Source organism: Ceratotherium simum, chromosome 10, assembly GCF_057802395.1.
Source record: "Ceratotherium simum simum isolate JZ-2026a chromosome 10, ASM5780239v1, whole genome shotgun sequence".
NCBI classification, from domain to species: domain Eukaryota; kingdom Metazoa; phylum Chordata; class Mammalia; order Perissodactyla; family Rhinocerotidae; genus Ceratotherium; species Ceratotherium simum.
This window is the reverse complement of record NC_141909.1, coordinates 59723268-59740110: the sequence shown is the minus strand read 5'-3', so window position 1 is coordinate 59740110 and position 16843 is coordinate 59723268. Positions and strand designations below refer to the sequence as shown.

General features: G+C 35.6%; 1 protein-coding gene across 6 annotated transcripts in view; it reads right to left on the bottom strand.

Moving 5' to 3' along the window:
* Nucleotides 1-16843, bottom strand: part of RB1 (RB transcriptional corepressor 1) — a 167227-nt gene that overhangs the window by 128355 nt on the left and 22029 nt on the right. For 3 of the 6 annotated variants that reach the window (XM_087436058.1, XM_087436059.1, XM_014789994.2), the window contains one exon: nucleotides 14408-14537. Coding sequence is in view for 3 of the 6 variants with exons in the window: in XM_014789994.2 (XP_014645480.1) it covers nucleotides 14408-14537 (130 nt within the window). In the remaining 3 variants the exon portion in view is untranslated. The remainder of the gene's footprint in view (nucleotides 1-14407; nucleotides 14538-16843) is intronic. The other 3 variants (XM_087436060.1, XM_087436062.1, XM_004433658.3) reach the window with 1 other exon arrangement.

Below are 16843 nucleotides of genomic sequence, written 5' to 3'. Positions count from 1 at the left end.
CACACACACATATAAATTAAAAAAAAAAAAAAAAAACGGGCTGGCCCAGTGGCATGGTGGTTGGGTTCATGCGCTCCGCTTCAGTGGCCTGGGGTTCGTAGGTTCAAATCCTGGGCCCAGACCTACACACCACTCATCAAGCCATGCTGTGGCGGTGTCCCGCAGGCAGAGTGGAGGAAGACGGGCACAGATGTCAGCTCGGAGCTAATCTTCCTCAGCAAAAAGAGGAACACTGGCAAAAGATGTTAGCTCAGGGCCAATCTTCCTCACCAAAGGAAAAAAAAGAAAAACCAGCAAACCCTAGGGAAGGGGGAGAGTTTGATTTCCAGACCTATCACATTATCAGACTCAAATGTCCAGTTTTCAACAAAAAAACTATGAAGCATACAAAGAAAGAGGAAAGTATGGCTCATTCAAAGGAAAAAAATAGACCAAAAGAAACTGTCCCTGAAAAAGAAGTGATGGCCGATGTACTAAATCAAGACTTTAAAACAACTTTTTACAGATGCTCAAAGAACTGAAGGAAGACATGGAGAAAATCAAGAAAATGATGTACAAACAAAATGGAAATATCAATAAAGAGAAAACCTAAAAAGAAACCAAAAGAAATTCTGGAGCTGAAAAATATAATAACAAAAATGAAAAATTCACTACAGAGATTCAAAGGCAGATTTGAGAAGGCAGAAGAAAGAAACAGCAAACTTGATAACAGGACAATGGAAAGTATAGAGTCTAAAAAACAGAAAGAAAAAAATTGAAGAAAAGGGAACAGAGAATAAGGGACCCGTAGAACATCATCAAGTGGACCAACATATGCATTATGGGAGTTCCAGAAGGAGAAGAGAGAGATAAAAGGGCAGAGAGAATATTTTTAATAAATCATGGCCAAAAATTTCCAAACTGTAATGAAAGACATAAATATAAACATCCAAGAAGCTCAACAATAGGATGAGCTCAAAGACACCCATACCAAGACACATTATAATCAAGCTGTCAAAGGCCAAAGACAAAGAGAGAATTTTGAAAGCAGCAAGAAAGAAGCTACTCATCACATCCAAGGGATCTTCAATAAAATTATCAGCAGATTTTTCATGAGAAACTCTGAAGGCCAGAAGGCAGTAGGCTGATAATTCAAAGTACTAAAATAAAAAAACTGTCAGCCAAGACTGCTATATCTAGGAAAACTGTCCTTCAAAAGTAAGGGAAAAATTAAGACACTCCCAAATAAACAAAAGCTGAGGGCGTTCATTACCACTAGACATGCCCTGTAAGCAATGCTAAAAGGAGTCCTGCAGGTTGAAATGAAAAGACAAAAGTCAGCAACTCAAAGCCACATGAAGAAATAAAGATCTCAGTAAAGGTAAATACATGGGCAATTATAAGGTTACTATGATTGTTCAGGGTATGTAACCCCACTTTTTGTTTCCTATATAATTTAAGAGACTAATGCATTAAAAAAATTATATTAGTTTATATTTTTGAACTCACAATGTATAAAAATGTAATTTTGTAAAATTAACAACTGAAAGGGGTGGAGATGGAGCTACTGAAGGAGCATGAGTTTTCACCTTATTGAAGTTAAGCTGGAATAAATTCAAATTAGAGTATTGTAACTTTAGGATGTTAAATGTAGTCTGCAGGGTAACTACAAAGAAAACAGCTCAAGAATATACACAAAAGGAAATGAAAAAGGAATTTAAACATTTCACTACAAAAAGCCAACTAAACACAAAAGAATTATTGAAAACAGAAAATCAACAGAAAAAAATCAATGAAACCAAAAGCTTATTCTTCAAAAAGATCAATAAAATCAATAAGTGTCTAGTCAGACTAACAAAAAAAGAAAAAGATACAAATTACTCATATTAGAAATGAAAGAGTGGGCCGGCCCCATGGCTTAACGGTTAAGTGCGTGAACTCTGTTACTGGCGGCCTGGGTTCGGATCCCAGGCACGCACCGACGCACCGCTTCTCCGGCCATGCTGAGGCCGCATCCCACATACAGCAACTAGAAGGATGTGCAGCTATGACGTACAACTATCTACTGGGGCTTTAGGGGAAAAAAAAAAAAAGGAGGAGGATTGGCAATAGATGTTAGCTCAGAGCCGGTCTTGCTCAGCAAAAAGAGGAGGATTAGCATGGATGTTAGCTCAGGGCTGACCTTCCTCACAAAAAAAAAAAAGAAGAAGAAGAAAAAGAAATGAAAGAGAGGACGTCACGACAGACCTCACGGAAATTAAGAGGATAATAAAAAAATATTACCAACAATTCTATGCCCACAAATTTGAAAACCTAGATGAAATGCACCAATTCCTTGAAAGATATAATCTGCCAAAACTCACACAAGAAATAGACGATCTGAATAGACCTATAATCTATTAAAGAATTGAATCAATAATTAATAACCTTCCAAAATAGAAAGTACCAGGCACACATGGGTTCACTGTGAATTCTAAGAAACATTTAAGAAAGTATACCAATTCTCTAATCTCTCCCATGATACAGAAGCAAAAGAAATACTTCCTAACTGATTCTACTAGGCAAGCATTACCATGATACCAAACCCAGGCAAAGACATTATAAGAAAAAAAAAAAAAATTACAAACCAATATCTATCCTAAACATAGTTACAAAAATTCTTAACAAAATATTAGCAAATTGAATGCAACATATAAAAAAAAATAAAAAATATTATATACCAGGACCAAGTGCGATTTATCCCATGTACGCAACATTCAAAAACCAATTAACGTAATCCATCACATCAATAGGCTAAAGAAAAATGATATGATCATATCAATAGTTGCAGAAAAAGCATTTGACAAAATCCAACACCATTCACCACAAAAACTCTTAGTAAACTATGAATAGAGGGGAAATTCCTCAATTTGATAAAGAATATCTACAAACAACTTACAGCTAACATCATACTTAATGGTGAGAAACCAGAAGCTTTTCTGTTAAAGGTGAGGAATAAGTCGAGGATGTTGCCTCTCACCACTCCTTTTCAACATCATACTGGAAGTCCTAGACAATGCAATAATAAAAAAAATAAAAAGTACAGAGATTGGGAAGGAAGAAGTAAGTCTTTGCAAATGATATGACTGTCTAACTTAGAAAATCTGAAAGAACTGATAAAAAACTCCTGGAACTCATAAGTGATTATAGTAAGGTTGCAGGATACAAGGTTAGTATACATAAGTCAATCGCTTTCCTATATACCAGCAGTGAACAAGAATTTGAAATTAAAAAATACAATGCTATTCAAATTAGCGCCCAAAAAAATGAGATAGATATAAATCTAACAAAACAGATAAAAGATCAATATGAGCAAAACTACAAAATTCTGATGAATGAAATCAAAGAACTAAATAAATGGAGAGACATTCCACGTTCATGGAGAAGACAACTCAATATTGCCAAGATGCCAGTTCCTCCCAACTTGATCTACAGATTTAACATAATTTCAGTCAAAATCCCAGCAAGTTATTCTCTGAATATCAACACGTTGATTTTAAAGTTTATATGGAGAAGCAAAAGATCCCAAATAACCCCAAGAAGGGCAAAATCAGAGGAATGACACTACCCAACTTCAAGATTTACAATAAAGCTACAGTAATCAAGACAGTGTGGTGTTAGTGAAAGCATAGACAAACAGATCAATGGAACACATAAAGAGTCCAGAAAAAGACCTACACAAATATAGCCAACTGATCTTTGACAAAAGAGCAAAGGTAATACAAGGAAAAAAAGATGTGTTTTCTTTTTTTTTTTTTTTTTTTTGGTGAGGAAGATCAGCCCTGAGCTAACACCCATGCCAATCCTCCTCTTTTTGCTGGGGAAGACTGGCCCTGGGCTAACATCTGTGCCCATCTTCCTCCACTTTATATGGGACGCCACCACAGCATAGCCTGACAAGCAGTGCATCGGTGCGTGCCCAGGATCCGAACCCAGGACAGCAGCGGAGCACGTGCACTTAACCGCTATGCCAGTGGGCCGGCCCCAAAAGATGTATTTTCAATAAATAGTACTAGAACTGGATATCCACATACAAAAAAAAAAAAAAATGAATCTAGACACCCTTCACAAAAATTAACTCAAAATAGATCATAGACCTAACTGTAAAATGCAAAACGATAAATGAACAATCGTATATACTGTGTGTGCATATATATATATATACACCACACGTTCTTTATCCATTCATCCATCAATGGACACTAAGGTTGTTTCCAGGTCTTGGCTATTGTAAATAATGCAGCAATGAACGTGGAGGTGCACATATTTTTTCGAGTTAGTGTTTGCATTTCCTTCACATAAATACCCAGAAGTGGAATTGTTGGATCATATGGTAGTTCTATTTTTAATTTTTTGAGGAATCTCCATATTGTTTTCCATAGTGACTGTACCAATTTTCATTCCCACCAACAGTGCACAAGGGCTCCCTTTTCTCCACATCCTCACCAACACTTGTTATTTCTTATCTTTTTGGTAACAGCCATTTTAACAAGTGGGAGGTGATATCTCATTGTGGTTTTGATTTACATTTCCCTGATGATTAGTGCACCTTTTTATATACCTGTTGACCATCTGCATGTCTTCTTTGGAAAAATGTCTATTCAGTTCCTCTGCCCAGTTTTTAATTGGATTGTTTTAGATTATTGCAGAAGAAAAGACAGGTGAATTTAAAGACAAACCCAAAGGAATTATCCAAAATGAAATGCACAGCAAAGAAAACTGGGGGCAAAAAAACTGAACAGAGGAGCAATGAACTGTGGGAAAACTCAAGTAGTTAAATATATGTATCACTGGAGACCCTGAAGGAGAGGACAGAAAGGAAAGGGACCAAAAAAACTTTTTTTTGAAGATATAATGGCCAAAATTTTTCCAAATTTGATGAAACCTGTAAAGCCACAGATTCAAGAAGTGCAATGAACCTCAAGCATGAAAATCTTAAAAATTGCACCAAGAAACATCATGATCAAATTGATTAAACTCACTAGTAAGAAAGAGAAGATCATAAAATATGACATATTACATACAGAGGAACAAAGATAAAGATTGCAGTAAATTTCTCTTTGGAAATAATGCAAGCTACATCACGGCAGAACAACATCTTAAAGTACTGGGGAAAAAAAGTTAAGCTGGAATGTTTTAACCAGTGAAAATATCTTTCAAAAACTAAGGCAAAATTAAGACTTTTTCAGACATACAAATGCTGACAGAAATCATTATCAGACCTGCATTATTAAAAATGTTAAGGAAAATCCTTTACACAGAATGAAAAGGATCCAGATAGAAATATGGATCTAGGGGCCGGCCTGGTGGCACAGAGGTTAAGTTGGCTCATTCCGCTTCAGCGGCCCAGGGTTTGCTGGTTCAGATCCTGGGTGCAGACCTACTCACTGCTCATCAAGCCATGCTGAGGTGGTGTCCCACACAGAAGAACTAGAAGGACCTATAACTAGGATATACAACTATGTACTGGGGCTTTGGAGAGAAAAAAGAAAAAAAGAGGAAGATTGGCAACAGATGTTAGCTCAAGGCCAATCTTCCTCAAAAAAAAAAAAGATATATGGAGCTACACAAAAGAATGAAGAGCACTGGAAATGGTAGCTACACAGCTAAATGTAAAGACTTTTTTTCTTATTATTTAATGTCTTTTAAAAATAATTGACTGTTTAAAGCAAAAATAATAACAATGTATTATGAGGTTTATATCACATGCAGAAGTAAAATGTATGACAATAGAACAAAGGCCAAGAGGGAAGAAATGCAAGTATACTTATGTAAGGTTTTTACACTATACACGAAGTGGGCATTTGAAGGTCAACTGTGAGAAGTTTAAAATGTATAGCATAAACCCTGAAACAATGACTAAAATAACAAAATAAAGACTTATAGCTAATAAGCCAACAAATGAGAAAAAAAAACTCATAAAAAATGGTCAATCCAAACAAACGCAGAAAAAGAGGGAAAAGGAACAAAGAAAGGATGAGACAAACAGAAACAAATAGCAAGACGGTAGATTTAAACCCAGTCATTTCAATAATCACATTAACTGTCAATAGTCTAAAAACCCCAATTAAAAGGCAAGGACTGACCCAATTATATGTTGTCTACAAGAAACCATTTTCAAATATAAAGACACAAATAGGTTAAAAGTAGAAGGATTTTTAAGAGAGTATACTAATACTTATCAAAAGAATGTTGACGTGTCTATATTAATATTAGAAAAAGTAGATTTCAGAGCAAAGAACATTATGAGGGATAAAGAGGACCATTTCTTTCTTTATTACATTAATAATGTATGATACAACATATGTTAATAACAAAGCATATTAAGATAATATTAAGGTATAAGATATAATAACAAAGGAACATTATAAACAATTTTTTTTTAAAGATTTATTTATTTATTTTTTCCCCCCAAAGCCCCAGTAGATAGTTGTATGTCATAGCTGCACATCCTTCTAGTTACTGCATGTGGGACACGGCCTCAGCATGGCCAGAGAAGCGGCGCACCGGTGCTCGCCCGGGATCCGAACCCGGGCCGCCAGCAGCGGAGCGCGCGCACTTAACCACTAAGCCACGGGGCCAGCCCTATAAACAATTTTATGTCAACAAGTTAGATGAAATGGACAAATCCCTTGACAAACACAAACTGTCAAAGTTCCCTAAAAAAGAAAAGTAGATAAACCCGAACTGCCTGTATCTATTAAAGAAACTGAATTTGCAGTTAAAAACTTTCCCACAAAGAAAACTCCAGGCCCATATGGCTTCACCAAATATTTAAGGAAGAAATAATACCAATTTTACACAAACTCTACCAAAAAATTGAAGAGAACAAAATATATCCCAATTCATTCTATGAGGCCAGCATTATTCTGGCACAAAGCTGAAAAAAGAAAACTACAGACTAATATACCTCATGAATATGTAAGCCAAGAATAATAAATGCTATATAAGAATTTTTGTTAAAAACTCTTAACAAAGATTTAGCAAATCAAATTTAACAATATATGAAAGGGATAATATATCATAATCAACTGGAGTGTATCCCAGGAATGTAAGGTTGCTTTATCATTTGAAAAATCAGTCAACATTATGCATCATATTAAGTCTAAAAAAGGAAAAGTATGTGATCATCTTAATAGGTGTATACAAAGTATTTGACAAAACCCATCATTTATTTCCAATACAATTAAAAAAAAATCTCTGCAAACTAGGAATACAGTCATGCTTGGCTTAACAATGGGGACACATTCTGAGAAATGCATCATCAGGTGATTTCGTCATTGTGTGAACACCACAGAGTGTACATACACAAACCTAGATGGTATAGCCTAGTACACACCTAGGCTACATGGTACTAATTTCACAGGACCACCATCGTACACGTGGTCTGTCGTTGACCAAAACGTGGTTACGCAGTGCATGACTACAGAAAGACAATGCTTTAATCTGATAAAGGATATCTAAGAAAAATCTACTTCTAACATTACATTTAATGGTGAAAGACACAATGATTCCTCCCTAAGAGCAGGAATTCTCACCACTTCTATCCAACACTGTATTGAAGTCTTAGCCAGTGTAACAGGCAGGAAAAAAAGCACAAAGATTAGAAAGGAAGAAATAAAACTGTCATTATTCACAGATGACATAATTGTGTATGTAGAAAACCCTATGGAAACTCAAAATGGACGAAAGACATAAGGAGACATTTCACTGATGATGACAAACAAATGGCAAATAAGCAGATTTAGAAGACCTTCACAACTATGTACTTTGGGTGATAATGATGTGTTAATGTGGGTTCCTCAATTGTAACAAATGTAGCATTGTCATGGGAGATGTTGATAATGGGAAAGGCTATGCATGTGTGGGGGCAGGGGATTTATGGGTAATCTCTGTACTTTCTGCTCAATTTTGTTGTGAACCTAAAGCTGTTTCAAAAAAAGTCTATTAAAAATGCTTAATATCAATATTATACCATCAGAAAAATGTAAATTAAAACCACAAGATATCACTACACACCTATAAAAATGGCTAAAATAAAAAATAGTAACAATACCAAACGTTGGCAAAGATACAAAGAAATTCGATCACCCATACACTGACGGTAGGAATACAAAATGGTACAGCCACACTGGAAAAGTTTGGCAGTTTCTTATACAATTAAACATATGACTATACCATATAACCAGCAATTGTACTCATGGTCATTTATTCCCCAGAAGAATGAAAACTGATGTCCACACAAAAACCTATACATGAATGTTCACAGCAGCTTTATTCATAATAGCTAAAACCTATAAGCAACCCAGATATCTTTCAATGGGTGAATGGTTAAACAAACTGTGGTCCAGCCATACTATGGAACACTACTCAGCAAAAAAAAAAAAAAGGAACAAACTATTTGTAATGGGCTGAATTGTTCCCCCCACCAATTCATATGTTGAAGCCCTAACCAAGTACCTGAGAAGTGACTATTTGGACACAGGGCCTCAAAGAGGTGACTGGATTAAAAGGAGGACAGTAGGGTGGGTCCTAATCTAATCTGACTACTGTCCATATAAGAATACGAAATTTGGACAAACAAAAAGACAACGGGGATGTGCACACAGGAAAACTATTCAAGAACACGAGGAGAAGGCAGCCATCTGCAAGCCAAGAAGGGAGGCCTCAGAAGAAACCAAACCTGCCAACACCTTATTTTAGACTTCCAGCTTCCAGAATTGTAAGAAAATAAATTTCTGTTGCTTAAGCCATCCAGTCTGTAGTATTTTGTTATGGCAGCTCTAGCAAACTCATATACTATTGATATACAACTTCAATCGCTCCTCAGAGAATTATGCTGCATGAAAAAAGCCAATCCCACAAGGTCAAATACTGTATGATGCCATTTATATAGCATTCTTGAAATTACAAAATATGTCACATTATCACTGAGTAAAGATCTTATTAAATGTCTATGTATAGCCAAACTGGTCTATTGGTACTGTCAAAATAAAGCTTGCAAAGATGATTATAATCACCGGTCACCTTTGGAGGATGTTACAGAAAAAACTCATTAGTTTGAAAACTAGCCAATATAAGCAAAAAATAGGGGGGCCAGCCCGGTGGCATAGTGGTTAAGTTCACAAGCCCTGTTTCGGCGGCCCAGGGTTCGTGGATTAGGATCCCGGGTGTGGACTTATACACTGCTCATCAAGCCATGCTGTGGCAGCATCCGATATATAAAGTAGAGGAAGACTGGCACAGATGTTAGCTCAGGGACAATCTTCCTCAAACAAAAAGAGGAAGATTGGCAACAAATGTTAGTTCGGGGCGAATCTCCCTCAGCAAAAAAAGAAAAGAAAAGAAAAAAAGCAAATAACAAAGCACTTATCCTACCTTTCTGAATGAACTATACTTCAGAATAAGTACAGTTGATGGAGGAAAGTTTCTCTTTACAGAAGAACTAATAATTGAAAAAGGAATGATCAACTTAGCAGATCACCATTTAGCAACCCCTAACGGATCCAGTCAATGGTTATCAATGATTGCTTACATCAAAAGAGAAAGATAACATGACATTATGTACCTCCTGACAGGCATACACAACAACATTTCTAAGTATTTCTTCCAGAACATATCAAACCAGGATCAGATCAAGCTTTTAGTTCCATTTCCAGGAAATATAGAATTAGACAAACGTATTAAACAATCAAGGAGATGTAAAACACACACTATAGGAAACTCTATAGGATAAACAATCCAGTTTCTTCAACAAATAAATTATAAGAAAAGAGGGGAAAAGGGGAAAGAAGGAGGAGGTGAAACCTACAGATTAAAAGAGATTTAAGACACAAATCAACCAATCACAAAGTATGGACCTTATTTGAATCCTGATTAGAACATAGTGAAAAAAAAAGACTTTATGAAACAATCAAGAAATTTTGAACACTGTATATTTGATATTAAGGAATTTTCATTAATTTTGTTAGGTGTGATGAACTGCGGTCATTTTTTTAGAGTTCTTACCTTTTCCACATACAAAGTGAAATATTTACGGATGAAACATCCTATCTGGGATTTACTTTAAAATAATCCGGGGTCAGAGAAAAATACAGTTTAGCCATGGCTGATAACTGCTGGGAAGTTGGTTAAAAGGTATATGAAAGTTCATACTACTTTCTCTACCTACTTTTATAAATGTCTGAAATTCTCCATAATAAAATGTTTTAAAAAATTAATCTTAGAAGTGGAATCAAAAAAAAGAAGCTATAAATAGTCTACATCTATAAGACAAAATACAACATTCATGTATGTGTTCTTAAATGAATTTTTCTCGGTAACACCCACATGTAATCAGAATACCAGCACCATCTTCAAACAGAAAGGTTACATACATTACTACGGACTGGAAAACAACAGATAGAGACCTTTCATTATACATAATTTAAAAACAGGTATTCTGCTTTTTAAAAGTTATTAAGAGGGCCGGCCCTGTGGCTTAGCGGTTAAGTGCGTGCTCTCTGATGCTGGCGGCCCGGGTTCGGATCCCGGGCGCACACCGACGCACCGCTTCTCCGGCCACGCTGAGGCCGTGTCCCACATACAGCAACTAGAAGGATGTGCAACTATGACATACAACTATCTACTGGGGCTTTGGGGTGAAAATAAATAAATAAATCTTTAAAAAAAAAAAAAAAAAAAAAGTTATTAAGAAACCTCTGCATATTTCTATGGCATAACTTAAATGGAATATCCAGCATTATTCCAATTCCAAACTATTCTTTTCAATTATCTTTCTAAATATAATGACCATATCACAAAAATAAATGGCTCTATCAGGGCAATATATTTCAAAGCTCTTTGAAATAAAAAAACATAGATATATACACCTATATACATACAAAACTCTAAGAGGCTGACATTGAGATATTATTTCTGCTTTACAGGTGAGCAAACTGAGACTTAGAGAATTAACCAATTTGTCTAAAATCACATAGCTAAAATACAACGACAATCAAAGTTTTCTGCCTTGAAGTCCGAGGCCTTTTCCATTGCACCACGCTGCCACTGAAGACGCAGAAAGAAAATCAAAATTCTAACAACTGATTCACCATAAGTCAAAATATGAACAGCATTCCTGGCCAATTTCTTAACGGAAAGGCCTTTATTCATATGCTATAAGCAGCATGAACAATATCTAATCTTATGACAACAATCACATCTTATATACTTATCAAATGTTTATACGAAAGAAAACACTTTTCTAGACAAAAGACCACAAAACTTTTCATAAAAGGATTAATATATGCTTTCACATATGCATAAACAGCTTTTCTGACTCTCAAGAACGTAAAAATACGAATTTTAGCAAAAATACCACATCAAAATCAGTACATATGCATTTAAAATTCAACTATTTTAATTTATACTTAAGTCCTCCTAAAAAAATTATATTAAAATAAAATTTTCTGGGATAGTTCTTAAGTCAAATTATTCTGCTTGCATGACCCAAATTAGGCACTCATTTACACTAATAAGTGCTTTATATGCACGAATTTATTTAATCCACAAAATAATCCCAAGATCCAGAAATTACTGTTAGTCCCTTTTACAGATAAGAAAACTGAGGCTTGGAGATTTCAGGTAACTTGTTCAAGATCATGGAGCTAGTAAACGGTAAATAAGGGACTTGAGTCAGTCCAGTCTGACGACAAATCCTTGCTCTTAACTCATCCTCTAGACCAATAAACATCATCCACTTTCAGTCGCCAAAAAGAGCTTCCCGAGTTACCGTATTCCTCTTCTTGTTTCAAAGAAGATAGCCAACTACAACTAGAATAGCTGCATCAGAAACAGGTTCATTTTGTCATTACGTTTGCTTCTCAGCACATACTCCGTTACATTCTCCCTTAGAAATTATTGTATAAACAGAGGTTAAATTCTCAGGCCAACCCTCAAAAACTTAACTATCACTTAAAATAATATTTCTAGGAAAGTCTGGTGATTATATCAGGACAATACAACATCACCCTCTGTTATATCCCCCAAAATTCCAAAGGTAATATGGAATTCCTTTCTTGTCTTCCTCCAGCACACAACCAGGAATGATTTCACATTTCCTACTCTCCATCATGAGCTCCATTAGGAAATGAGAAGTAAACTGTGTTAGCTCCCATAGAAGGTAGGGACAAAGCCAGGAGGAGAAAAGGGTAGGATAAGAAAGTAGTAACATTTATTCAAATATGTCTTCAAGTATGAAGCCCAAAAGAGCTTCTACAATTAAAACTGTTACTGCTATAGTTCAGTACAAAAGAAGTTTTGTGTGAACCAGCCTGAAAACCTAACTACCACAATGTACTTGTGAAGAGATTTGGAACACAATCCACTTATAAATTATAAATCTTTAACTCCATATGCACAAAAACAGCTTTGAACACAAAGTACCCAAATCAATGGAAATATACATTAGAGGCTTTGGGATGATAAAACCAAAATCATTCATCCAAGATACTTCAGTATTCCTCCCTTTTAGTGAGGAGTTCTAGAATATGTTCAGATCTTTGGAATTGTGGCATTCATTTTCTCGTTTTTATTACCAGATGCTATGGACTGAATGCTTACGTCCCTCCAAAAATCATATGCTGAAAACCTATGCCCAATGTGATATTGGGAGGTGGGGCCTTTGGGAGGTGATCAGGTCACGAGGGTAGAATCCTCATGAATGGGATTAGTGCCCTTATAAACGAGGCCTAAGAAAGCTCTTGCCTGGTCCCCCGGTGAGGATAGCGACAAGGTGCTGTCTATGAATCAGGAAGTGGGCCCTCACCAGACAGAGAATCTGCCAGTACCATGATATTGGACTTCCCAGACTCCAGAACTGTGAGAAATAAATTTCTGTTGTTTATAAGCTACCCAGTCTATGGTATTTTGTTATAGTAGCCTGAACATACTAAGACACCAGAGATTTTTTAAATGGTTTTAGTTATTTTTATGGGATGTACATAAACATATTTTGCCGTGACAAAATATGACAAAACAGACAGACATGTATTCTAATACAACACTGATGAGAAAGTAAATTCATTAAAAGTGTCTGGAGTGTGGGGCCAGCCCGGTGGCACAAGCGGTTAAGTGCGCGCACTCCGCTGCATCGGCCCGGAGTTCGCCAGTTTGGATCCCGGGCGCATACCAACGCACTGCTTGTCAGGCCATGCTGTGGCAGTGTCCCATATAAAGTGGAGGAAGATGGGCACGGATGTTAGCCCAGGGCCAGTCTTCCTCAGCAAAAAAAGAGGAGGATTGGTAGATGTTAGCACAGGGCTGATCTTCCTCAAAAAAAAAAAGTGTCTGGAGTGCAATTTAGCAATAATCACCAAGAGTTTTATAAATGTTCACAGCTTTTGACTCAGTAATTCAACTTAGAATTTATCCTAATAATCAGAGATCGTTCACTAATTTATTTAACAAATTATCGAGGATTTATTTTGTGTCAGGCATTATTCTTATAAATAAGACTATTTATCGAACTATTTTATAGCGCCAACAAGTTGGGAAAAAAATAAATGTCCAATAACAGTAACAGTTAACAAATTAAAATACATCTAATAGATAAAATATTATACTACCACTGGAAACTACATTATCAAATATCAAAAAATATTTAATAACATAAGAAAATTTTATGATTTGTTAAGAAAATGTTTTAAAAGGAAGATACAAAACTATATGTTACTACATGTAACTCTATATAACTATGAATGATCCCAAATCTTTGTTTTAGATCTTAATTAGCCAGGGACCTCAGTCAAGTTACTTAACCTAACTTCAATATCTTTATCTGTAAAATGAAGATTTTACATTTTACATGTAAAATTAAAATTCTGTATTTCACATCTCATTGGATCATTAAATGAGTTATTTGCAAAGTGCTTATAATATTCCCCCAGTATATATAAAGCACTAGAAATTATCTATTATTATTTTTATATATATACACATATGCACACGCAAAGAAAAGAAATAGAAAAAATATATCAAAATATTATCAAAGATCCTGAAGTGTAACAAAACTAATTCTGAAACAATCAGGAAGTTTGAACACTGACTACATATTATACTTAAAAGTTATTTTATAAGGTATGGCTTTGTTTTCTAAAAAATCATGGTAAAGTATTCATAAATAAAATATGATATCTAAGATTTGCTGTAGAATACTTTGGTGGGGGGGTTATGTGGGAAGATCTTTTTTTTTAAATATTTATTATCAGAAGTAAATTACCTCGGGTAATAGAAAAATATAAACAAAAGAAAAGCCAGTAGTAATTCTATTTTCAAATTTTCTACAGTGATTCAAAATTATTTTTAAAATGAGAAAAATGTTTTCAAAAAATTTTAAGAAAATCCTTACCAGTACTCCATCCACAGATGAAATTTTCTCCCAAGTTAACCAAGCTCTTTCTCTGACATGATCCGGTATTTTTAATTTCTGGCATAATGCAGTAAAATCAGGTTCTTCGGTTTCTTCAAACTCAAGCCTACTAAATGAAAATATACATATAATAGGCACATACTTACAAATCAAACTAATTCAGTAAACATTTGTTTCAATGGTTTTCAGAATAACACTATTCTGAAAGACATCATCACTAAATACTTTAACATCTTATTTATCCCTGAAAAAAATTATACTTAGAATTTAAACATATGTTTTTCTTTTTCATAGTCTTTCCAAAATAAGGATACCACAGAGTGAAAGATGTTTGCTGGTCTGGTGAATCACATATACTTCAGAGCAGCAAAACAGCTTGGCAAAGGAAATAAGTACAGTAGCTAAAGCTGTTTGGGAAAATTGGGACAATAATAACAGCAAAAATAGGAGAGCCCATACATAATATTACAGAATCAATTCAGCATCAGTGACTTTGCTAAAATGCAGTCTACACTTATCAATGTTTCATATAAACTCTCTACCTACTAGCATTTCTCACATGATGATCAACTTGACATAAATTATTGCTACACTTATTTCAGCCTTTTCTCCTCGACCTTCCTTAACTAAGATAGGCAATTAATAAATACTTGTAGGCTAATTCCTTTTCATTCATTTAATATCTAGTTGACTTCTAAGAATAATCATAATAAGAGAAAAAGCTAATAATTTTTGAGTACTTACTATGACCCCGTTACCAAGCACCTTAGAAGCATGGTTTCACTGAACCTTCACATCAGTCCTACTAGGTAAGTACTCTTATTAACCTGTTTTATAGATAAGTACCAAATCATAGAAGTTTAAGCACTCACCTGAGGTCATGGCTAGTAGGTGGAAAACCTTGATATAAACCCAACAGTCTAACTCCATAATCCACGCCCTTGACAACTATTCCAGACTGCCAACTCTCCCTCAAAATATAATTAACTTTTGATTATCTCAACAATGAAGGTGGGGTGCTGTTTCTAGTGATGGTTTCCCTTCCAACTACATCACTTAGGCCAGAGATAATGCAACAGAAGTACGATCTCAACTCGCAAGGTAGAAATGAACTGTTACTGGAAGTACAGTTAAATTGGGCCCTGAATCCATCCCTAATCTCAGTTTCAGATTACCAGACCGGGGTTCTACCCTTGTTAAGTAGTTAATCTATAGAGTTCGATTGCCCATGCTAATGAAACCTTTTGTGGGTCTGGATAATCAACAGCAGACTGTATCTTGTATGGATTTAACTTACAGGAGAATTTTTGACAGTTCCATCATTTAAAGGCATACAAAATAATATGTTGGGAAAAAATAAAAGAAACAAAGTTCTTCTAGTCCCAGATCTTGGCCAGAACTTCAAGAACTTCTAGTTACCCTACAATAATGGAGAATGCTTCCAAAGCTATGTGGATAACATGGAATTCTTTAAAGTAGACATTAGTGCTCTTTCCAAAGGGAAACTTGCAAGTATTGGATACATCAGTTTAATGAGAAACTAAAGTAATGTCTTCTCCCAGAACATCCTCAGACTTTTTTTTTTACTAGTGAGCATGATTTTTAATTGACCAATAAGACAGTTCATTTAAATATATGAATTTTTAATAGCCTTTCACAGGCCAATTCCAAAAGCCCATTCCAACCTTTTACAATTCCCCTGACCTCTGTTAGTGTCTGGGGAGTTGAAAGAAATAGGACTTGGTGATGGACTAGAAGGGAGGAGGGAGTGGTGAGGGACAGAAAGGAGGCTCATTCCCTGCAATGGACGCGTAGTCTCAAAGTAGGACCAGTGCTGACAACAATAATGACAATTACACTCTCTCAATCTAAGCTTCTTAACCATAAAGAATCACAATCAAGAAAAATAAGATGTTGCAATACAATAAATGGCTCCCTGTCATGTTCTACTGCATTATCACGGACTTGCTTAAATTTAGATTCCACTTAGGAAAAAAAAGTTCCATGTGAGCACACGAACACCACTAATTTTGTACCCAAACAAACGAACAAAAGAGGGGACACCAGGATCCTTGCTGGCTCAAAGCCTAAAGGCAAAGTGGAAGAAATAATGAGACATGCTGCAGCAGATTAACATGCAAGAATTTTATATAACAGGGAAAAAAGAAAAAGTTTAGAAACTTTTAAGCACTTACACTAACGTTTCAAAAAACTTTTGCCCATACACGAGCTCCTCTAAAGAATTATGTTCCACCAGGCACTATCGATGGCTCTGAAGCCCAAGGCCTCAAAGCACTGTTATAAGGAAATCCTACAAAGCACCTCAGTCGAGTACCCTGGGGGCAAGTGACACCCAGCACCCTACACTTCACATCCCAAGGCGTCTCTGCAGCAGCGTCGCAGGCTTTCCTGGTT